The sequence below is a fragment of the Thunnus maccoyii genome, chromosome 13 (genome assembly GCF_910596095.1).
Source record: "Thunnus maccoyii chromosome 13, fThuMac1.1, whole genome shotgun sequence".
In the NCBI taxonomy this organism is placed as follows: Eukaryota; Metazoa; Chordata; class Actinopteri; order Scombriformes; family Scombridae; genus Thunnus; species Thunnus maccoyii.
The window spans coordinates 1,892,893-1,917,012 of record NC_056545.1 but is presented as its reverse complement, the minus strand read 5'-3'; the positions used below and the strand labels follow the sequence as shown (position 1 = coordinate 1,917,012).

Sequence of the window (24,120 nt, the reverse complement as noted above, 5' to 3'; positions counted from 1 at the left end):
AAGTTCTGATACACAAATCTGTTTTCAGTTTTTGGACTTTTTCTCTAATCTTTGATTTTTGCTGAAATATTGGATCATTTGAATGTTTATTGAAATGAAAGCATGTGAGGAGTTTAGAGGGAAAAATCACTATTTGGTGGAGCTGTTAACAACTCATAGACATGTGAAATGTGACCCCAACTACACACTGCTTTTTGTAAGACGTCAAAAGCCAAAAAGGTTGGAAACCACTGGTTTCATCTTTAACAATGTGTTGTATTTTAAAAGCTTGTTATATTATCCATTGTGTCAAATCTTCATCTGAAAAGTAACTAAAGCTGTCAAATAAATGTAGTGGAGTAGAAAGTACAATATTGCCCTCTGACATGTAGTGGAGTTTGTTGTCAGATGTCTCCCTCTAGCGGTCAGACAGTCTAAACCGTAAACCGGTTTAGACTGTCGGAAAACTGAATTGATTTCCGGCAAATATGGTTCTGTGTTGTTGATGGCAGCGAACAACAAAGCGTCACATAATTAAAGTTTTTATTCGTTTTTTAATTTCGCAGTGAATATTTTCATCCAGTTACTGACGGACTGTTGTTTTATCGGCCGCGCCGGTCCGCAGCTGACGTCATGGAAACAGGTTTGTGGCCGTTATTGTAGCTCGTTAATGTTAGCAACCTCGAGCTAGCTAGCAAGTGGCGTTTTTTTTTACTTTAATAAAGATAATAAACACAAAACTGCAGTCAAACAGTCATAGAATAGAGTTAAATAATCCAGAATAAAGACGGACTAAAAGTTTATTTCCTTTGAGCTTCATATGTGGAACTCCATTAAGAAATTAGTCGATTTAAGGTGTCCGTAAATATAACGTTAGACTAAATATCCTGCATCTCTGTTTTATCCATTGAAATATTACATTTTGTCAATATAATATAAACGTTTTACACCATGTGAAGGTGTGAATATTGAAGCAATGCTTGGTGAACCACACGGTCGTTTCATTAGATAATAAGGATGTGATTCAAGTGCTAGTTTTAAAAACAAAGATCGATTATCTGATTATTGGATCATCAGAAACATGTTTTATAGTTAATATAACAGTTTAAATCATGTAATGAGCAAAAATGCTGAAATTTATCTGCTTGCAGCTTCTCCACTGGGAGGATTTGCTGCTTCTTTCTGTTTTACATCATCGTAAATTGAACATCTTTTAATTATATCTAATATATTTTTCATTATTTTCAGACTAAATGATTAGATTAATCCAAATCCAAAGAATGATTTACATATTAATTGATAGTGAAAATAATTGTTAATAATTAGCAGCACTAATATGCATACATGATCCAACATGTTAATGAAGATACTGTGAAGTTTGTATTTAGTGTGAGTGGTTAAATGTGAAATAACTGTGTTTTCTAACATTTAGTAATTATTCCAGCTGATTTAAACCTCAAATAAAAGTTGAGAGTCACAGTTGGATTTGATTCGTTGTCCTCACAAATAATTATTGTAAAGATTTTGGCATAAATCTGCATTTCCTAAATGATCTTCCTGTCATCTCTTCACACAGAGTCACCTGGTGATGTTGTTGGATGTTATTTCACCATTAAACTGTTGTTGTTGTTGTTGTTGTGTTTGTGCGCAGACGAGCAGGCCAGGAACCGTTTCCAGTCTGAGCTGGAGTTCGTCCAGTGTTTGGCGAACCCCAACTACCTGAACTGTGAGTCACAGCAGATGTTTTATTCTAACTTTTATATTTATAACTTACAGACCAGCAGCTAAACAACAGCTGTATTCATCAGAAACATGTGACAGTCTGGAGTTTCTCTGTGTTCCTTTACTGTCCTACATCACAAATATTTCATATTTTTACTAAACCTGCAGTGCAGAACTTCTGAGTGATTAAGCATTGTACTGATTATGTTTCCAATAATGTTTCACTACATAAAGAAAATCTGTTACATTTACATTAACTACATCAACACAGAACACACAATAAACATCAAAATCACCATATTAAAATGATCTTTAATACGCAGCAGCTGACAGTAACACAACACACTTCCTGGCTTTGACATACATGTAATGTTCATTTAAGAGGACACGGCGCCTCCTGCTGCTGTGATGTGTGTCTACATACAGACGTCCTGACTGATGATTTGTATATTTTTTTGTGTGTGTTCTAGTTTTGGCTCAGAGAGGTTTCCTGAGGGAGAGACCCTTCATTAACTACCTCAAGTACCTGCTGTACTGGAAGGAGCCAGAATACGCCAAGTTCCTCAAGTAAGACAAACCTGAAACATGAAGAGTCTGCTGATGAATGTTTCTTCATTTAAAACAAGAATGAACTCATCTACTAACAAGTACTCTGTGATTCCTCTGTTGTTGTCCATAAACTATTAAAAACACATCAGTGAGCCACACAGCTCACTAGAACAACAAATATGGATTCATCCGCCGCTGAAAGTAGTCCCCAACAAATGCACTATTTGTTGGGGACTACTGCACAGTGAGCAGGTGTTGTAGGAAAGATTTTAAAGAAGAACCGATGAGTGTAGAGCTGAGACACACAGACAGAGTAGAGACGGACTGACAGCTTGTTGGTTCGAGTCTGCACATTAGATGTCGCTGCTTGTTCACCTCCAGTAAAACAGAGTATCTCCATTTCCAGATATATAGAAAACAGACTCTGTCACTGCATATTGAGTTTAATCAGGTGATGATGCAGTTTGTTATGAAGGGTTTGGACGTGTAGGCTTTATTATCTTGATCGTTTAAGTGAATCTGTTTTATTTTATTGTTTATAAAGAATCTGAAAAGGTCTTTCCAAACATTTATCTAATAAAGAACAACATCGAGCTGATGGTCTTTCCTACGTTCACCAGTAGGAACTGGGAGCGTGTAGAAAGCGGTCCTCACCTGTCTGCTGTCCCCCTGCAGGTATCCTCACTGCCTGCACATGCTGGAGCTGCTGCAGTACGAACACTTCAGGAAGGAGCTGGTCAACGCTCAGTGCGCCAAGTTCATCGACGAGCAGCAGCTGCTTCACTGGCAGCACTACTCCAGGAAACGCACCCGGCTGCAGCAGGCGCTGGCCGAGCAGCAGCAGCCGCAGCAGCAGCCGCCGCCGCACGGGAACGCCGCCGCCAAGTGATGATGTCACTGGAGGCGGGAGGCGGACTGAATATAAATGAACGTGAGGGATTGTCGAAGTATGGCTGCTCTAATGATTTAGCGTCTTTATAATAACACAGTCGGACTCATGATGTACAAAAAAAGAGAGATATCGTCTTTTTTATTCCACACTTTCTTCTTCCCAGTCAAAACCAGGCGCCTACGTTACCCACAATGCAACTGGAGATTGTGGTGTGTTATGCTAGTAGCAGCTAATGTAGCCTGGAGCTGCTTAGCTTCAGCAGAGATGAGGAGCTACAGAGGTCTGCTAACCTCTCTCCTTTCTACCTCCACACCTCCGGATTATTTTTACTTCTCAAACTCTTCAGCCCCAAGCTGACGCTGTGACATCATCAGTGACATCATCAGCCCCCCCTCAGTTCATCTTTAATAGGGCGGCAGTGGCGCTTTCCTGTCGGGATTCTGAAGTTTCCAGAACAAGATTTTGTTTATGAACTCAGTGAGAACATCTGCTCTTTACAGTCTTGTCATGTTTCAACTGTCGGGCAGTTTGATCCAGAACCGCACGGCGATTTATTCTGATACAGAAATGTTGCAAACATTTTAAAGTCAAAATAAACAGACAGCAAATTTACTTTATCTTCTGAAGAGATACTTTTCTGTCAGAATAAATCAGATTTCTGCCTTCCAGTGAGTTCATGTTTTCAACAATATCTGTGTGACACATTTTTTTTAGCATTTTGTGACTGAAATGTCCAACTTATATGTTTATGTTTAAATGTTTAAATTTGACTGAATAGTAATAAACAAGAAATCTTGGTTAATAACTAAATATGTGTGTGAACAATGACATATGACCCTTTTGACTTCTGTTAGAGTAAAATTATTTAAACTTTGTAGAAAAAAACTATTTCCAAAGTCATAATCACAACAACAACAAAACACACAATATCAACAAAAACACAGTGAACATGTTACTCAGACAAGATTCATCTGAGCAGATTCATATTTGTTTATATTTCTTGCTCTTGTCCAATTCTGCTTTCCTTTTCTTTATAATAAAATATTTGAAATAAGAAATGTTTGAATTCCCTTTGATTTGTGTGTAAAACAAGTTAAATGTCAGTGTCCTCATGATTTGTGTTGACAGCAGTTATTCACAGTTCTACGTACATCATTACTTTGTAGAATAATGTTTTTGATAGTTGGATATCTAGCAAACAGTGATTCATGTTTTCTATTTTCTTTTTTTACAGGACATACAAATATATGACAGATTAATTCATATCATCTATTTATTTCTGTATTAATTTCAATTCATGCATTTATTATGTAGTACATATTTATTAATATTTATTATATAAATTCATTATTAATGTGTGCTTTTTTTTATTAACATTTATGGTATTAATTCTGTAATTATTTTATCGTTAAATGAGTCATCTTTAGTCCTCCATATATTTTATTCTGAAATGCTGTAGTAATAATTCTAATTCCAGTATAATTTTTCTTTTCAACCATAAATAATTGAATATAATTGTGAGGATAAAGTGCAGACCTTTAGGAGTTCTTTTACAAACAAACTGAAGGTTTGTGAGACTTTAAATTTAATTTTACTCATTTTAAATGTGACGCGATATCGCTTTTATTCTGAAGGCCCCGGGTCGGAAGTTGTTTTTGTTACGTGACGTGTGTTACAGTCTGGACCACGAACATTTCTTCTCATTACACCTGTGTGGTTGTGATACAACGCGCAGGTGTTGTACCGTGAATCGTCCCACTAGCAGATTGATGCTCAGCGACTCGTAATAATTTAGCGGTATTTCCTCGATTTCCTCAGCAAACAGTCGGACACCGGAACGGAGAAAGGCTGACGGTGACTACGGTAACACTTAGTTTATTGATTATTGCTAATTTTTCTGAGTAGTCCGTATAAAACTGTCTCTGTTGAGCTAGAAACCGGAGTAGCTAAGTTAGCTACAGTAAAGAAGTTAGTGGTCGCTCTCTCTGAGCATGCGCAGTTTGTTTGAAACTGTAGTGAATTTCATAATAACCGAAGTTTAACTCTTGACCCAGAATGTGAGTACAGTTAGTTTGAATCAAACCCGTTAATGTGCCAAACCTGCTGTTTCAATATGCTTCAACGTGCTAAATACAGAGGTAGAAAGTAACTAAACTTTTAGTCAAGTACTGTACTGGAGTACAATTCTGAGGTACTTGTACTTTACTTGAGTATTTCCACTGGATGAAACCAGTGGTTTCCAACCTTTTTGTCTTTTGACGTCTTACAAAAAGCAGTGTGTAGTCGGGGTCACATTTCACATGTCTATGAGTTGTTAACAGCTCCACCAAATAGTGATTTTTCCCTCTAAACGTCTCACATGCTTTCATTTCAATAAATGTTCAAATGATCCAATATTTCAGCAAAAATCAAAGATTAGAGAAAAAGTCCAAAAACTGAAAACAGATTTGTGTATCAGAACTTTGTTTTTTCTTCTTTCCTCTCCCATTAATCATCTCACCACCCCTCAGATTTATCTGCTGACCCTTTGGAGGGGCCCCACCCCTAGGTTGGGAACCACTGGACTAAACTAGCTAACTGTATATAAAGTAGTGTAAACTAGCATCACCTCCAGCAGCTACAACAGTAACATGCTGCTCTAACACTGATGCTTCACTATTAATAATCTAATGATGTCATATATAATAATATATCAGTCAGAGGGACCAAACCACTACTTTTACTGCAATACTTTAACTACATCAAGCTCATAATACTTATGTACTTTTACTTGTAATGGAGTATTTTTACTTTGCCGTATTGGTATTTTTTACTGCAGTAAAGGATCTGAATGTTTCTTCCACCACTGATTATTCAACGCTGAAAAGTTAATAATTTAACTGAAACATGCACATTAAATTAACAAGCTTTTCCTTCATGGTTCCTCTCAGCAGGTCAAAGTCTAGAAGGCTCCACTCAGCCTGGTAAACTAACTCATAAACTATATTAAGTTCTGTTCAGCTGCAGATAAAAAAGGCTTTGAAGTCTTGATGTTTATCAGGGCTGCAACTAATTAATATTAACAGAACAGAGGAGCTGCTCCAGCAGATCAGACTGTGGTGCATGTATGTTAATGGGGTGTACAAATTATTAGTAACACTCCAGTACACCACCAGCAGCCACTACGACCTCAGTAATAAATATAAAGTAGAATTATCACCTTCCTGACAACAAAAACTGAAACTGTATAAGCTTCATAAAAGCAGAGCTGTTTTATTGGACTGTATGAGATTTTACAGGAGTTTTTAATAAAGTGTTCAGTGAATGTAGATTCATTTAAAGTCCTGTTAGTTTGACTGAGTCTGATTATTGAAAGGAAATTTGGGGAAATTAGAGAAATGCTCCTTTAGCCTCCAATCCTCTGAGTCTGTTTTGATTGACAGTTGAGGCCTGTGGCAGGAGGCGGGACAGATAAACTAACTTCCTGTCGTAACTGTAGTTTTCATGCAGAGGACAGCTGTTTATTATTCATCAGTAGTGATGAAGAGTGAAGACCTCAGTTCGCTCTCTCTCTCTCTCTCTCTGTGTCAGGATGAGGATGGCGTTGCAGCGGGTGGCGGTGGTCGGTGCCGGGGCGGCGGGACTCTGTGCAGCCAGACACATCCTGTCCCGTCCCAACAGCTTCGAACCTCCGGTGGTGTTCGAGCAGAGCGACAACATCGGCGGCACCTGGTGCTACGAGGAACGCGTCGGCACGTACGACAACGGACGGCCGATTCACAGCAGCATGTACAGAAACCTCAGGTAAGTTAACCAGCACGTTAAAGAGGACATAACCTGCACATTTCCAGCCTCTATATTTATATTCTGGGGCTCTACTGGAATAAAAACTCCTTATTGATCTTCTACTGGTCCTTTATGCAGCCCCTCAGTTCAGCCTCTGTCTGAAACAGGCCGTTTTAGCTCCTGTCTCTTTAAGGCCCCGCCTCCTGATGAGCCCACTCTGTTCTGATTGGTCAGCTTTCAGGAAGCTTCCTGCGGCTCCGGAGGCTACGTAAACAAACTATAGTAGCAGGATTTCACTTCTTTTTCTCCTTCTTTACTCCAAATGTCAACTTCTCAAATCCATCCGTACATGTTGGAGCTGAACAACACATGGAAACACCTTAGCAACCACCTTAGCAACGACCTTGGCAACCAAGGCTACAGAACGGACGGCTGTTAATGAGCATGTGCGCCGAGCTGACGTCGGCTCGTCAGCAAGGTAGAAAAAAATGGCGCAAACGAAGCGTTCAGCGCAGGTTGAAGCCCTGAGTTTTGACTTGCAGGCAGCATTCTGACATCAGAACAGGATATAAATATAATATATAATTAATAACAGAAAACCTCATAAAGCAGAATATGTCCTTTTTTTAAAGGTTCATTCTGTGTTTTTTAATCAGTTTCAGAGTCTCTACCTTTCAGATTATAAGTGTGTTTTTGTCCTGTGAGAAACTGAACCTCGTTTATAAACTAAAGAGCTGCAAAGATTAGTCAACGGCAGAATATTAACGAGCAACTATTTTGATAATCAATTAATCATATTTAAACATTTTTAAGCTTCTTAAATGTAAAGAATTGCTGCTTTTCTCTGTTCTATATAATTGTACACTGAATATCTTTGAGGGTTTTTTTTTTTTATTGTTGGTCAAACAAAACATTTAGAGACGTCGCTTTGAGCTTTAGGAAATTATAACGATTATCTGACATTTTATAGACTAGATCGATTAATTGAGAAAATAATCTGCAGATGAATCGATAATGAGGATAACTGTTACACTGATTTTCTACCGTAGCTCCGAAAAACAACGAAAAACTGAAGAATAATGTCAAATATTTCCAAAATATTAACTACAAACATACGAGTGACTGAAACCTCTTATTCCCTCTTAATTTGAAATCCTTCACCTGAACAGATGTGGAGTTTAAATATTTTACTGAAATTAAGGAAAACACTTTAATTGTCTAACAGCTGCCTCCAGGTGTTTCTGTCCAGGTGAACTTCCTGCGTTATAACAGCTGACAGCGTGACATCATCACCTGTAATGAAATGTCACATCGTCTTAACGGTTTCATGAGACTCGCTGACGTCGACCTGTCGACTCTCTCCAGGACCAACCTGCCCAAAGAGGTGATGATGTTTCCCGACTTCCCCTTCGACCCGCAGCTCAGCAGCTTCCTGCCTCATCAAGAGGTTCAGAGATACCTGGAGAGATACTGTCAGAGCCACGACATCGGGCCCCACATCCGGGTGAGTCAGCTGACTCTGACGTCACGCTGTCGTCACATTCACTGTTTTAAATTATGTGTTTGTACTTTAAAAATAAAATAATGATAAAAGTTTGAAAGATTTGATGTTTTTTCCATCTTTTTCTCTTTTTTCAAGAAGAGAAGCTGTTGTGTTGGCAGCAGTTAAATAAATAAAGTTAAATAAATAGATAAAATATGAACAAGGTGTTGTAATATCTGCACACTTTAACCTCCGTACACTCGGCTGTGCATCAATTTAAAATAAACAAACTGTTGTGCAGGAGAAGCGGGACACAACACAAACATAATTACATTGAATAAAATAATTTAATTTATATTTAGCAAGAAATAAAATCTGTAATTACTTCAAACTAATCAGTGAAAAAGAATGAAGAGAATTAATTGATTAATTGATTAGTCAATCAACAGATAATTAACTGGCAACAATCTTGAGATTTAATGAAATGTCATTTTACAAATAAAAATATCACTTATTTTCTGTTTTTCTTTGTTTTCTTTGATAATGAACTGAATATCTTTGAGTTTTGTTGTGTTTATCAGTCGTCACTTTGGCTTTAATAAACAACAGGAAGTGTTTTTACGCTATTTTCTGATATTTTAAGGACCAAACTGTGAATCCGTAATGAAAATCATGGTTAGTTTCAGCCGTTATTATTCCTCAATGTGACTCTTTGTGCTTCAGTTCAACACCGTGGTGGAAAACGTGAAGCCCGTCGTCGTGACAACAGGCGACAAGGAGAAGAAAACAACATGGGAAGTGACGTCATCTGATTCGTCGGGTTGTCAGAAAACGGAGACGTTCGACTCGGTCTTCGTCTGCTCGGGGTGAGATGAGTACTGCAGTATTACTGCGCAGTAACGCAGTACTTTAACTTCAACTACGATGCTGCATTTTCAGGGTTTAAATATGTTTGTTTTTTTGCTTCTCTTGAAGGCATTACTCTGACCCTCACATCCCAGACATACCAGGGATAAAGAACTTTAAAGGTACAGTCAAAGTTAATGTTTACGTCTTTACACCCACGACTGTAAGACTGTGTTAGAAGAAGGTGGAAGTATAGTAACAAAAAGAGGAACTTTGGCACTAAAAAGACTGTAACGTTGAAAGATATCTACTTGATTTGACTCATTTGGACGCTGAAGCTTCATATTAGCTTCAGATCAACTTTTGGACTGTGGATTTTGTCCTCCATCACTTCCATTGTAAGGTCATTATGAAGAGATCTTCTAATGGTCAGTATGAACAGGAGGAATGATTACAGCAAGAAAAAACAGCTTTAATGTTTATTTGAGCTCCTGACTGTTGGTTTAAGACAGAAAAAATAGTTCATAATGAACATGAGATGTCGATAAAATGAAACAGAAGACAGAAAACCGTCTTAATAATTGATTAATCGTTTGAAATACCAGATATTATCTAGTTTCAGCCTCTAAGTTGTGAGAATTTGCTGCTTTTCTCTGTTTTCTATCAGTGTCACCTGAATATTTCTTGACACAACAAGACATTTGAAGACATTATAGGAACCATAAATGATTATTTTCTGACAATAATTGATTAATCGAGGATATAATCAGCAGATTAATCAATAATATTTTACCATGAATGAAAAAAGGAGTTGATTTAACTGTCAGATCTTTTTTATGAAGTTTTTTCTAAAACAAAAAAAAGAAAAATGGAGATAAAATTTGACTGAAGTGCTGAGCAGCAGCAGTTTATTTGTCAACATAAAGGATTAAAAATGTAAATCAGACTGAAATATCTCAACAACTATAAGATGGATTATTATGAAAGTTTCCTTTATGAATCCTGCTGAGTTTGACTCGATACTTTGATTTATGACCAAAAATCTGCCAAACCGAAGACGTTCCCGTCAGCCTCACAGCTGTACTTCCTGTTTACTGCTAATTAGCAAATGTTTGAGACGTAGATGGTGAACATTAAACATGAAACATTAAACATCAACATGTTAACGTCGTCTGAGTCAAAGTGCAGCCTCACAGAGCTGCTTCCAGTCCTCCACACGTGTTCCACTACTGGACTAAACCATTATTTTCATTATCGATTAATCTGTCGTTTATTTTCTTGATTAGTTGTTGTTGATCACTGATTTACTGTCACAGAGACTAAAGAAACCAGAACATATTCACATTTAAGAAGCTGGAATCTTTCAAATTTGGTCTTTAAAAGGACAATTAATGGATTATCAGAATAGTTGGTGATTAATTGAACAGTTGACAGCTGATGGATTAATGTTTGCAGCTCCGTACTGGACTCACTGAGACGCTGTTGTGTGTGTCTGTCTGTAGGAAAAGTGCTTCACAGTCACGCGTACAGGTGTGCGGAGACGTTCTCGGGTCAGTCGGTGGTGGTTCTGGGAGCCAAAGCTTCAGGACTGGACATCAGCATGGAACTGGCTAAAGCTGGAGTTCAGGTAACAAACACGTCATCACTTCTTCACCTGAGTCAGAGACTGACTCCACAATCATCAGCTTTTTAAATACGGGAAAATTACGTCTTTGTCTTTATGGAAGCTCATTCCTGCCCAGGAAATAAATGAATAAGTATATGAAAAAATAGAAGATAAAAATACATGACTTCCTCATAATTATGACTTATCAAGTGAGTTTTTTTATTATTTTAATTATTTTTTTGGATTAAACATTTTGTCTGTAAAACATCCTACAATTGTGAATAAATCGCAACAAACAGTCCAAAAACCAAAGATATTTAATCAATTATAATATAAAACATCAGGGAAAATCAGCCAATTCTCACATTTGAAAAGCAGGAACATCCCCATTTTTTTATTTATCAATTATCAAAATTGTTTTCTATTAATTTTAGTCGATTTACTAATCGATTAATGCTGTAATTATTACATCACTATTAAGTTATAATTACAGTTGGAATTAAATTAGCTGCTGAATACTCTGTCAGCATCGTCACTGTTGTTTTTATCTGATCTTTTTTATTGTATTTATCAAGCTTATTTATCTTATTTATGGATTTTTTTTTTTACTCCATGCACAGCTTCTGTTCCTTTCATGTGTTGTGTATATATATTATTTATTTGTTTGTATGTGATTGTGTTGTGTGAACAACAAGCTGCTTCCAAACAAGGATTAATAAAGTTGTTTGTATTGTACGTTTCAAGTGAGTCAAAGTTTGAACCACTGAGTTTCAGTTGCATCGATCTGCAGACTTTCTGAGAGATGACATGTGATTTAAATTTGTTGGTGAATGTTGGTCATTTATGTCTCTCTCTCTCTCTCTCTCTCTCTCTCTCTCTCTCTCTCTCTCTCTCTCTCTCTCTCTCTCTCTCTGCAGGTGACTCTGAGTCACGGTCGTCCTCGTTTCACCTTTCCTCTTCCTCCTGGGATTCAACAGTCCAGTCCGGTGGTCGCGGTCGAGGACGACGGCAGCTTTCGCTTTCAGGTGAATAAACTTCACGCTGACGCTCGACACTGCTTTGTTTCTGTCGTGTGTTTATACCTCATCATCTCGTCATTATGATGCGAGTATCTCATAATTACGAGATTGTTTTATCAAACTCTACCGAATGTTTCCACAGTAGCTTGGAGGCGTCGCTGATGTTCATCTCGCAGCAGCTCCTGGACGAAGATGCGACTTTGATTTACTATATTTAGTGTTTATTGTCCTTCTTTGTGTCACTGTTTATCCCTCCGGTAATGACATGCAGGTATCTACTACTGCTTTCTTCTTCTTCTGTGGTGTTCTCCAGGAGTTGGCATCCTTGGTGTTGCATTGCTGCCACATTCTGGTTTTAGTCTTCGTCGGTGTCCCGCAGCCGTCTTCTGCCCTCCACATATACTTCCATACTGCTTTTTTACACCGATTTTACCTGTAGGATGTTTTTCTATAATGAAAAGTTCAGATTTCTGTCTAATTCTGCTTTTAAATACACACAGACTCGCTCTCTCCTGCCGCTGTATTTCACATCCGTCTGCATATCAACCTCAGGACATCTGATTAAACTCATAATAATCCCATCATCCATATTATTCAGTGACATGAATATATCCCAGTGTCTCAAGTCAGGCAGCGTCATCATGCCTCCTTCTCAAATGATGATTTATAATCACCTTTAACTTTTCTCATAATAACGAGATCTTTTCTTGTAATGATGAGATGCACCTCTGTAGAAGAACACTCAGAAATGTCAGTAATATGAAACAAATGGTTTCCTAACAATCTGTAAAATCATCAGGATGTTAAAAATAATTATCAGATTATTAATTTATAACCTGCAACACCTGCTGGAGTATAAATGAGGCTTCAGAGGTTCAGAGCAGCAGTTAAGTCCACCTGTTGACTCTTCACACCTGCTGTTCAGATCAGGCGGCAACCTCCCAATGCGGAAGTGCCAAAAACCTGCATTCTCTCTAACGGCCACCAGGGGGCGACTCTACTGGCTGCAAAAAGAAGTCTGACTGTATGGAAGTCTATGAGAAAATGACCCTACTTCTCTCTTGATATATTACTTCAGTAAACTGTTTCCTAATGAGTTTGTGGTCTCAATCGCTAGTTTCAAGTCTTCTTCAATACAGCATGATGTTCATTTTGTAAATGATGGTCCCATTTAGAGTAAAATAGATGATAAAGCAGCGTATGCTTTAAGATGTGGCTACGTTGTGACTGTCAAGTCGCTACCACAGCGACAATGTTGCTTACGTTACATAACCATGGTGTATGGGCGTAGCTGCTGCCATTTCAATGTGTTCACTAAAGTTAGTCTTGTTCAGCATTTAGTTGTAATAAAACACATGAGTCGGATGATCATTTTTTTCGGTGAGTACATTTTGTTTTAACAGTTTTAGGCCTGTTTTTTGCTAGCAAAAATTAGCATTAGCATTATCACTGTTAACCATAGATTGTAAATGCACTGTGCTAACCAAGCTAGCAGCTAGCGCTATGATCAGCTCAACCCTCTCGTCCAAATATGGTCACTTCTGGCTCCAAAAATCAAACATGGCGACGGCCAAATCCAAGATGGCGATGATCAAATCGCTTCAAAACAGCAGTTTGCAAACCAATGAGTGACGTCACAGTGACCACGTCCATATTTTGTACAGTCTGTGGTTCAGATCTAACGTACTGACTCGTGTTGGACGCTGTGAAACTGTGATGTGTTGCAGGACGGCTCGGTGGGCAGCGCTGACGTCCTGCTGTTCTGCACCGGATACAACTTCAGGTATCCGTTCCTGGATGCGGCTCAGCTGGGTCTGGAGATCCAGGACCACATGGTGGCTCCTCTGTACCGCTTCATAATGCCCCCCGCCTTCCCCTCGCTCTTCTTCATCGGCATCTGCAAGATCATCTGCCCCTTCCCAAACTTCGACTGCCAGGTGAGCAGCAGGTGTCAACAGGTGGTGAAACAGCTGCTGGACTGTAGAGCGTCAGACTGACGAGATCTCAGAGGTTTATAATCTGGTCTTGTCTCTGCAGGTCCAGTTCTCTCTGGCCGTGTTGGACGGCTCGGTCACGTTACCGTCTCGGGCTCAAATGGAGGACGACGTCCGGCGAGAGCTGCAGGAAAAAGTGGCGCGAGGAGTCCTGCAGCGCCACCTGCTGATAATGGACCGGGATCAGTGGGAGTACTGCCAGGCGCTCGCTCGCTCCGCCGGCTTCCCTCCGCTGCGTCCGGTCGTACGCAGCCTGTACGAGGAGGTGTGGCGACAGCGACGGATTCACCCCGAAAACTACCGGAACAACAAATACAGACTGATCAGCGACACACAGTGGGAGCTGATGGACTGATGGAACGTTTTACAGCCGCTGCACAAAAACACCACAGTTTATACGTCATGTGTCGTATGTTGGCGGATAGTCGGTCGGTCCAGAAATACATCAACAACCGGAACAGACATTCATGTCCCTCAGAGGATGAATCCTGCTGACTGTGAAGCTCAAATGTTTTGATTCAAACTGAAATATCTCATCAACTATCAGATGAGTTGCCGTGAACTTTGGTTCACATATTCAAGTTCTCTTTAGGATGAATTTCTGAAAATTATGTGATCCCTTAATGTTTCATCCAGCGCCATCTTCAGGTCAAAATGTTTCACCATATTAGCATTAAAAAGCTTTTTACAAACAAACATTTAATAAATGGTTTATAATACACCATAATGCAGTTATAAGCAGATATAAGGACATTCCAAGACAGTATTTGTCAACAATCATAACTTCTCATATGAAGACATATTTTATAGTATTACAACTGTGTTTTACTATATTTTCATTCATTATCTGTTTTTATATCCACAAGAGGAGTAATAATTGTTGTCTAATACATTAATAAACACTTATATCTGCTGAAAGCTGCATTATATTGAGCTTTAAGCCTTTTATTAACTGTTTATATACTGATTATAAATGATAAATATGGGGAGTTAAAGTATTGCCATTTTATTTGGTCCAGTACTTTGTTTTATGACCAAAAACCTGCAAAACTAATGACATTCCCGTTTGACTCAGCTGTTTGTGTTTCGTGCTAATTACCATGCTAAACTAAGGTGGTGAATTTCTGATGCTGATGTTAGCATGTAGCTCAAACCAGCGCTGGGCCAAAGTGCAGAGGTTCAGAGCTGCTAGCATGGCTGTAGAATGTGTAGCGTAGCATGTAGCTGCCATGCTCATCTGCAAAAAAAAAACAAAACAACACTACAGCAGCAACAGAGATACCACATGGAGACTGTAAAAATTGTAAATAGCTTTTTACCCAAAGCGATGGCAGCCATGCAAGACGCTCTGCTGACCACATGACACAATCATGGGAAAAGGAGCGGCTGTAAAACGGTGGATTTTTTTTTTTTTAATGTCACAACCACTGCTTTAAACTTTTGACTTTAAACCCATCATGACTTTCTTGGATCAGAGATAATAATCGTATTCATGATCTCCAGAGGAGGTTCTGATCACTTTCCTGCTTCCCAGACGATCAATCCTTCAGTGGTTCTCAACCAGGGATCCGGGGACGTCCAGGGGTCCCTGAGTGGGATCCAGGGGTCCCCAGAAAATATTTTAATATATATTATATATATTGTATTTTAAATTCACCATTATTTCATTGACTATAAGTTAGCCCAATGAGAGAATGTATATGAATGACTATTCTGTTCATATGTTTCACACTCTTCACTGTTAATCTGCTAATCTACAGTATAGACAGTTTAATAACTAAATATTATCTGATGGGGATCCCTGAGAATACATTTTATCAAATACGTTCTGATGTGTATCAGTTTGGGGGTCCTTGACACCAAAAACATTGAGAACCACTGCTTTAGATGAACCTTCTTTTCCTTTAGCGCCACCGTCAGGACAAACTTTACATGTTTATGATGAACACTGCAGCCTCCAATTAACGTTGTACATTCAAAACTACCTCATTAATTTCAATAAAGTTTCTTTATTACAAATTATTTACTGACCAGTTGTGCAACATTGTGAACTTACTACCATCAAACCAAGAGCCAATCAGTCGTCACCATCAGTCGTACAGGTATGTTGTAGCGACTGTGGTCATCCAATCAGTTATTTACCTTTTTGTATCACATATTTATGTAGAACGACATGAGATTACATAAACTTTCTGACTTTCTCTTAAAAATGTTTTCATTTTCACACACAGTCCACTGAGGACATGTCCTCTTAACTTTTTTATTGTACTTTAGTGACCTGAGGTGCAGTTTACTTTCTACAATTTAAAGTTACACAATCGCGGGTTTTGAAAAGCTGATAATACTTTTTTCCATGACTCCATCGATGGCACCGCGTTTGTATTTCCATGTGATGCTACTTTCTACATTTCAGAGGGAAATATTGTACTTTCTACTCCACTACATTTATTTGACAGCTTTAGTTACTTTTCAGATGAAGATTTGACACAATGGATAATATAACAAGCTTTTAAAATACAACACATTGTTAAAGATGAAACCAGTGGTTTCCAACCTTTTTGGCTTTTGACGTCTTACAAAAAGCAGTGTGTAGTCGGGGTCACATTTCACATGTCTATGAGTTGTTAACAGCTCCACCAAATAGTGATTTTTCCCTCTAAACTTCTCACATGCTTTCATTTCAATAAATGTTCAAATGATCCAATATTTCAGCAAAAATCAAAGATTAGAGAAAAAGTCCAAAAACTGAAAACAGATTTGTGTATCAGAACTTTGTTTTTTCTTCTTTCCTCTCCCATTAATCATCTCACCACCCCTCAGATTTATCTGCTGACCCTTTGGAGGGGCCCCACCCCTAGGTTGGGAACCACTGGACTAAACTAGCTAACTGTATATAAAGTAGTGTAAACTAGCTCCACCTCCAGCAGCTACAACAGTAACATGCTGCTCTAACACTGATGCTTCACTATTAATAATCTAATGATGTCATATATAATAATATATCAGTCAGAGGGACCAAACCACTACTTTTTGTCACATCTTGCCTGGACTTAAGGTGTTTTTTTGGTGTTATGTTGTGTTCTGTATGGTCTCCTGGTTTTGCACGTTTGTTTAGTCCCTCGGTTCATCACTGCATCATTGGTTTGTTGGGTTGTGTGCTTGGGTTTGTGTTTGTGGGTGGTTTTGGATGGGTTAGTGTAGATGGCATTCAGTTTGTTTTCTGGGTTTTTGTTCTGTTTCATTTGTGTGTTCATGTACTCCTCCACACCTGCCCTGCATTTGGACTCGTTAGCCCTGCCCTGCTGTCTTCCCCACACCTGCCCTGTGTTAGCCTCGTCAGCCCTGCCCCGCTCTGTCCTCAGCCAATCAGCTCCCTGTATGTTCATTCCCCTCTCGAGTTCTCCACCCATCTCCCCACCTGCACCTCATCTCCTTGTTAGTTCAGTTTCTTTAAGTTCTGGTTTTCTGTTCAGTCTTTGTTGGATCGTTTTGTGCCGTTCCTTCTGCGAGTTCTGTTCAGCCCTATTTACCTGTCCGTGACCGTCCACTATTAAAGAGTTTGTCATCATATCTGCATTCCGGTCTCTGCGTTTGGGTCCACTCCTGCATCTCCTGAGCCCTGACAACTTTTACTGCAATACTTTAACTACATCAAGCTCATAATACTTATGTACTTTTACTGCAATACTTAAACTACATCAAGCTCATAATACTTATGTACTTTTACTGCAATACTTAAACTACATCAAGCTCATAATACTTATGTACTTTTACTGCAATACTTAAACTACATCAAGCTCATAATACTTATGTACTTTTACTGCAATACTTGCTTCTTTGTGTTTTAGTTTAATCTGCAGTGTCAGAGGCTCAGCGGATGTGTCGGAGATGAGCGTTCAGCTGGCTAATGATTCCCGAGACCTCCGCCGTGACCGAACGGATCCACCAGTTAACCATGAACGAGGTCGGAGACACAGAGAGCTGATGTCAACAACAGACTTTAATCCAGATATTGCGCCACAAAACATCAAAATACACACACACAAAAAAAGAAGTCTGATCACAGACTGACCTGAGCTCAAAAAAACAATAACAACATCACATGAAGCAGGAACGTCCATCATGCAGTGTTGATCTTTGAAGAAAATACATTCAGACACCAGCGCAGGTCAGTAACTTGGCTGCCATACAGTGTTTTATAGGACATTTAAAGGGGAATTCCACCTATTTTAAGAATCAAATATATTGATTACATGTTCCAGGACTGATTCGGTGAATGTTTGTCTTTACTAATGTGACATAAAAACAACAAAGTCAGCAACCTGTTGATCCTTAACAGAACAGGGTCAGATTTTATGTCACAGGGTCAAAGGTCAGTGCTAGTTCCTGGCAAACGACAGGATCTGCAGCTAACAGTTATTTTCATAACTGATTTTTTTGCCAATTATTTTTTTGATTAAACACCAGAAGCTGTTAAATGCTTATCATGATTTCCTAGAGCCCAAGGCGAAGTCATCACATATGTTGTTTTGCCCGACCAACGATCCAAAAGCAATTCTTCAAATTTAAACAAGACTACATTTGGATTTTTTACCTGAAAATTTACATAAGTGAATAATTTTGTATCAATCAGCTGATCAATTAGTTGTTGCAGCTCTAGTGTGTTCACAAGTCCTGACTGAAAGGAGTCTTTAAAATGGGTGTAATCCCCTAATTTCACGTTGGAAGAAGTGAGTTGTTATTTCATTTTTTGCTACAGAGCCTCACAGGTAGAAATCCTCAAAATTCTTCCCTCAAAATAATAACTTGTGCCCTAAAACATGCGTTATCTGCCCCTTTCCTTCTGTCAACAGGAGCGCAGAAACACACCGTCACCTCGGGAGGATAAAGAAAACTAGTGCTGACGAGATAAATGGATGAATCGATGAGTTGAGCAACAATTTGTTGGGTTAATGGGACAATCGTTTAAGTCATTTATCAAATAAAAATGCCAGTCACTCTCCAATGTGAGTATTTTCTGCTTTTCCCAGTTTTATATCATTACAGAATGAATGTCTTTGGGTTTTGGACTGTTGGTTTGGACAAAATAAGACATTTTGAAACATTTTCCACTAGTTTTTTGGCATTTTATACACTGACAGATTAAGCATATAATCAAAAAAAAAATTGACAGATTAATTGATCATAAAGATTAAGATAAAGAATTGTTTTTCAACCAACATTCAACTTGTCCCAAATCCATACTACATACTAATTTATAACAGCATGTATTCTTTTCATTATTGGTTAATCTGCAGATTTTCTTAACTAAGCGATGAATCCTTTGAATAAATGTCAGATAACAGTGAAAAATGTCCGTTATCACTTCCCACAGCTCAATGTGATGTCTTCAAATTGCTTGTTGTACCGGATCAACAGTCCAAAGATATTCAGTTTACTATCAGATGTGACGGAAAACAGCAGCAAATCATCACATGTGAGAAGCTGCGACCAGTAAAATATTTGGCGTTTGCTTGAAGAGTAATTAAAACAATTAATCGAGTATCAAAATGGTTGCAGATTAAACATCTGTGGACTGACTTATCAAATAATCGACTAATCATTGCGCTCTAGTATGTACTACATATTAGCCGTCATTGTGTTTTTAAGCAGTTAGTATATATTAAAAAATCATCATACTTTACCATTGTATACTGACAGGATATGATACAATACGTGTGACGTCAAACTTTGAAATGTCACAGCCAATTTAACTTCTCAGAGAGAAAACAAAATGTTACTTTAAATGTAAGATTTAATACTTATTTTTATGTTTTTATGTTTGTGAAGCTTTGTTTCACCACCACACAGCTTATTTAAAATTCTCCAGCTACTTTTCATATTCTCAGACTCAGTCACTTTCAACTTGGTCATTTAGTCGTTTTTCTGTGTGAACACAGTCAAAACTTGCCTAGAATTAGTGTGTAGTAGTCTGGATTTGGCACACAGTTTGTCTCTTTAAAAGCCAAAACTAAAAGTATATCCATGGCCCTTGGGCCAAGATCAAAATTAAATTGCATTAAATCCAAGTGGTCCATAATGTGAGTGTTGAGAGGACAAATTAAGTTTAATTTCAAGAAATTAATTCAGTCGAGGGCACAATTTAGTATTCAGATGACACAAAGGGAGTAATTTAAGGGTACAAATTACTAAATTAAGACAAAGAGATGATTCATACTGACATTACTTGACTTGAGTCAAACATCTAAACAGTAGTGCTGAGTATTCAATCCTTTTTTCAGTACTGATCAAGGACCAAAATCTGGCCTTGAATGTCCACTCAGATTCAAAATGTTCACTTTTCTGCGATCAGATAGTTTTGCCAATTTTAGAGTTAAGATTAATTTTATTTAGACAGGGAGAAGTTCTTGTACGGCAGCTTGTGTTTAGACATTTATCAAGTATTGTTTTGGTATCAGTAACAAAAGTCAGGCATCGTATCGGCACAAGTATTGAGAAAACCAAACAATACCCGACACTACTGCTACTGGATTTTTTCCAGGTGCATTTTGTGCTGTTTTAAGTCTTTTATAAAGAAATCAGCACTGAAGCGTCCTTAGAAGATGACCCTTGAAGACTTGGACTCGTTCTCCATGTGCACCTCCCTTTCAATCTTCTCGGCTGCCTCTTGGTCGTCCTCTCCGACTCCGTCCTTCTTCAGGATCTTCAGCGGCCACCAGAGGGAGCCACTCCGGCGGTCTCTGCGGACGGTGGGCTCTACCTGCCAGCAGCAGGGGGCGCCCTTATCCCCTGTCAGGAAGTAGAGGAGGGCATTGAGCCAAGCGTTGCAGGAGGCCAGCGGCCGGGTGACCTTGTAGCAGATGGAGACAGTCTTCATGGCATTGCAGCCGCCAAGCTGCCCTCGCCGCAGGAGCAGGAACACTGTCCGGGTCACGTGGAAGGGCAGGAAGCAGAGCGCAAACAGCAGCGTGATGGTTACAATGGTTTTGATGGATTTCCGCCGCCGCCGGATGTAGTGTGAGTACTGCGAGCCAGAGATGGAGACCGAGGTTCTCTCTCGCCCTCTAACTCCTTCTGGCGTCCCATCTCCCACTGGACCATCCTCACCGCCCTCTATCGAACTAGGCGGGGAGCGCAGGGTCTGAAATATTGTCCTGACCACCTGCGAGTAGCACCAGGCTATGATGACAAACGGCACAAAGAAGCCCAGCAGGTGGAGGACGATGCCGTATGGGACGTAGACAGCAAACTCATTATCAATGGCGTCGTCCCAGCAGTTCATGTACCCCTCCCCGTCCTCCCCCTGAAATCCAGTCCTGTTCCCACCGTCCCTCGCACCTCCAGGCCCACCAACCCTGGCGCCTCCTCGCTGGACATAACCTGTCTGCGCAAACCTGAAGATGGGGCAGGTCAGGATGAAGACAACCACCCATACCAACGCACAGGTCCCCTTCACTACCCGCTTGCTCTCCAGAGTGATGGTCCTCATCGGATGGCAGATACCCAGGTACCTGTAGGCAGACATTTTATTTTATAATCCATCACATTGATCTGTTTGTTTATCAAAACACTGGATGAAATAAATAGACTCTCAGATTCTACGGCTTTAAGGATTTATAGAATTATTTGTAGCTCTGTATATTCACATGAATGAATGTCCAAAGTACAAAAATGTAGGATAGTGCCTCTCAACTTTTTTATACATCCAGACCCTTTAAAATAAAGTGATGTCTATTTTTGAGTCATCGTCACTGGTTGCATAGGTTATGACCAGGTAAACCAAGACCAGAGTGCTGGGTAACAGTATATTCCAAAAGGTGTACATCTTTCCAAAACGTCTTACCTGTGCACAGAGATGCAGGTGAGGAAGAAGATGGAACAGTAGAGGTTGAAGTAGAAGAGGAACCGGACGAGGCGGCACATGAAGTCTCCGAACACCCAGTGGTCTCTCAGCATGTAGCTCGCCACCAGGAAGGGCAACGACAGGCCGTACATCAGGTCGGTGGTGGCCAGGTTCACCATGTAGATCAGTGAGGTGTTCCAGCGTCGCCTGCTGCCGCCACCACCGCAGCAACCTCCATGGTGGCAACAGGAACGCAGCAGCACCACGGAGTTAAGGGTGAGGCTGAAGAGGAAGGTGAGCGAGTAGCAGACAGGCAGGAAGACGTACTTGTAGGATTCATCAATGCTGCAGGATGAAGGAGGGAGGGACGAGGTGGGCAAGGTGCCAGTGGTGTTGGCATGGTTGTTCGCCACCGCTGCCACTGCCAAACTGATGTCTGGAGTGACGTTAGAGGCTTGGCTCAATCCCATAATGAACCTCTGCAGGTTATTTCTGGCAGAGCTGGATCAGTTCAGGTTCCTCTGTCATCATCTCAGCTCCTTCAATATTATCAAGTCTTCTCGTTCACTGAGTTTTCCTTCATTTGTCCTTCCTCTGCTTTATCTATCTAATGTCTATTCATCATCAACTGACTCATGTCTTTGGTATGTAGAAGGCGTTTCTGTGAGAGAGGGGGAAGAAAACACACCGTCATTAGTTTGGAAATGTTCTTTCAGAATGTACTACCGGCGTTTTGCTGATGAAGACTATGTTTCGCTCAATTAGCCCGTCAATCATTAACAAAGCTTTCTGGAAACCTCTCTCCATTCATGTAGCCTCTCTGTACATCAGGTTAGGTGGTCTGTTCCAGCTGTTGAAGTGTTCGGGTTAGGGTTTAAATTCAAGCCTGTGTTTTGGAACAACAGTTTCAAATAATGTCATAACAACTGGTTCAACTTGAGTTGAGATTCATTTATGGCTTCAGAATTGGAGTTAGAAAGTGGCCTGAACAAAACTGTCTTGCTGTCACACATTAATGTAGAGTAGAAAACAGTGCTGCAGATTGTCCAGCGTGAGCTTTACTTCACGTTTTTGGGTTTTATCAGAGAATATAGTCGTTCCCTTAGAGTCACACAGGTCATGTTTTTCTATGTTTTTTTTCTGGGATTTCGGAGGCCTGAAGTGTAGTTTACATGTTATAATTTAACCCATCAACCAATAATTCCTTAAAAAGCAATGGATAGTTCCTTTGGGCACTTACAACAAAAAACGGAATCTCTTTTCAGCTAACCAGTTTTTCTAATTTACAAGCCTCTACCATACAATTAAGATTAAAAGTGCCTTTTCACCAATGTGTGTAAAACCTGAGAAATAAAATGTTTTACAATCAAATTTACATAAAAATGTGAATTACTAAAATGTACTTAGCAATTAGAAACTTGACTTTGGGCCTCTGTAGTTTCTTTATTAATCATTTGGTCTTTAAAATATCAGAAAATAGTTCATTACAGTTTCCAATAGTTCCCAAGTTGACATCTTCAAATGTCTTGTTTTGTCCAACCAACAACAACCAATATCTTTGGCTCTAAAACCCAAAGATATTACATCACAGAAAATGGAGAAAAGCAACAAATCCTCACATTGGAGAAATTGGAAACCAGAGAATGATTGGCACTTCTGCTTGAAAAATGACTTGAACTATTACTTCATTATCAAAATTATTGTTAAGTAATTAATCAATCATTGGATTGTTTCAACGCTACTATTTTTGTTACACCAAAGAAGACATGAACTGCTGGATTGGTTCTCATCACTTGTATGAAATATGATCAATCTATTCAATCAGACCAGTTTGCAGCATTAAAAACTGGAGCCGACCGTTATAACGAAATCTGAACTTATGTCACAAACACCAGTGTGATCTGGATCAGAGGAGGATGTAAAAGTTGTAAGGAGTTCGTCTTACCTTCAGCTGTCCTCGTCTCATCCGGTTTCTTGGGCAGCGTTGTGGCTCAGAAGTGTCTGTTTCAGGGCCGAAGGGTCTCTCGGGGTTTCTCCCCTGACCTTCAGCATCTCTGTAAATAATTGATCAGTGTTCATTCAGTCAGAAGTGCAGGAATGAAACTCAATACAGGGACTGCAGAGGAGGAGGAGGAGGCGCTCACAGTGCAGCTCTGAACTGCTGGCTTTTAGTAGGGCACACTGGCAACTTTTTAGCAACTGAGGTTTTAAAAATGTAAAAACACACTTCATCTTAGAGAGGTAAAGCCTTTGCTTATAAATGCTAACACATTCTAAATACCACAACGTTGTCTTTTATATTTAAATTTCACTGCAGCTAAATATTTCTCAAACAAACTTTTAGTTAATTGGAATTTAAATACTGTAATATTTCAATATTGTTTGTGTATCCTGATTGGTAACTGTAGATGCAAATTAGCTT

At 39.3% G+C, this 24,120-nt stretch overlaps 3 protein-coding genes across 5 annotated transcripts; 2 read left to right on the top strand and 1 right to left on the bottom strand.

Moving 5' to 3' along the window:
- The first annotated feature begins 438 nt into the window (after positions 1 to 438).
- med31 (mediator complex subunit 31) lies at positions 439 to 4,200 on the top strand. The gene is made up of 4 exons (XM_042432057.1): positions 439 to 622; positions 1,631 to 1,705; positions 2,172 to 2,268; positions 2,926 to 4,200. Exons 1-4 carry the CDS (start codon positions 613 to 615, stop codon positions 3,137 to 3,139), a joined length of 396 nt encoding a protein of 131 aa, XP_042287991.1. The 5' UTR covers positions 439 to 612; the 3' UTR covers positions 3,140 to 4,200.
- A 645-nt stretch (positions 4,201 to 4,845) lies between these two features.
- Positions 4,846 to 14,609, top strand: LOC121910750 (flavin-containing monooxygenase FMO GS-OX5). Of its 3 annotated transcripts, none has more exons than XM_042432056.1 (9): positions 4,846 to 5,005; positions 6,713 to 6,925; positions 8,273 to 8,411; positions 9,114 to 9,256; positions 9,366 to 9,418; positions 10,739 to 10,863; positions 11,760 to 11,867; positions 13,589 to 13,798; positions 13,899 to 14,609. In XM_042432056.1, the coding sequence occupies exons 2-9, from the start codon at positions 6,714 to 6,716 to the stop codon at positions 14,208 to 14,210; spliced, it is 1,302 nt and encodes a 433-aa protein (XP_042287990.1). In that variant the 5' UTR covers positions 4,846 to 5,005; position 6,713; the 3' UTR covers positions 14,211 to 14,609. The 3 variants fall into 3 exon arrangements, with proteins under 3 accessions (XP_042287990.1, XP_042287989.1, XP_042287988.1); XM_042432055.1 differs by lacking the exon at positions 4,846 to 5,005 and adding an exon at positions 5,174 to 5,199; XM_042432054.1 differs by lacking the exon at positions 4,846 to 5,005 and adding an exon at positions 5,937 to 6,105.
- Positions 14,610 to 18,927: 4,318 nt separating this feature from the next.
- LOC121910371 (P2Y purinoceptor 6-like) lies at positions 18,928 to 22,238 on the bottom strand. Its single transcript, XM_042431578.1, has 2 exons — positions 21,699 to 22,238; positions 18,928 to 21,366 (listed from the first exon to the last, which is right to left on the bottom strand). Exons 1-2 carry the CDS (start codon positions 22,166 to 22,168, stop codon positions 20,451 to 20,453), a joined length of 1,386 nt encoding a protein of 461 aa, XP_042287512.1. The 5' UTR covers positions 22,169 to 22,238; the 3' UTR covers positions 18,928 to 20,450.
- Between the last annotated feature and the right edge of the window lie 1,882 nt (positions 22,239 to 24,120).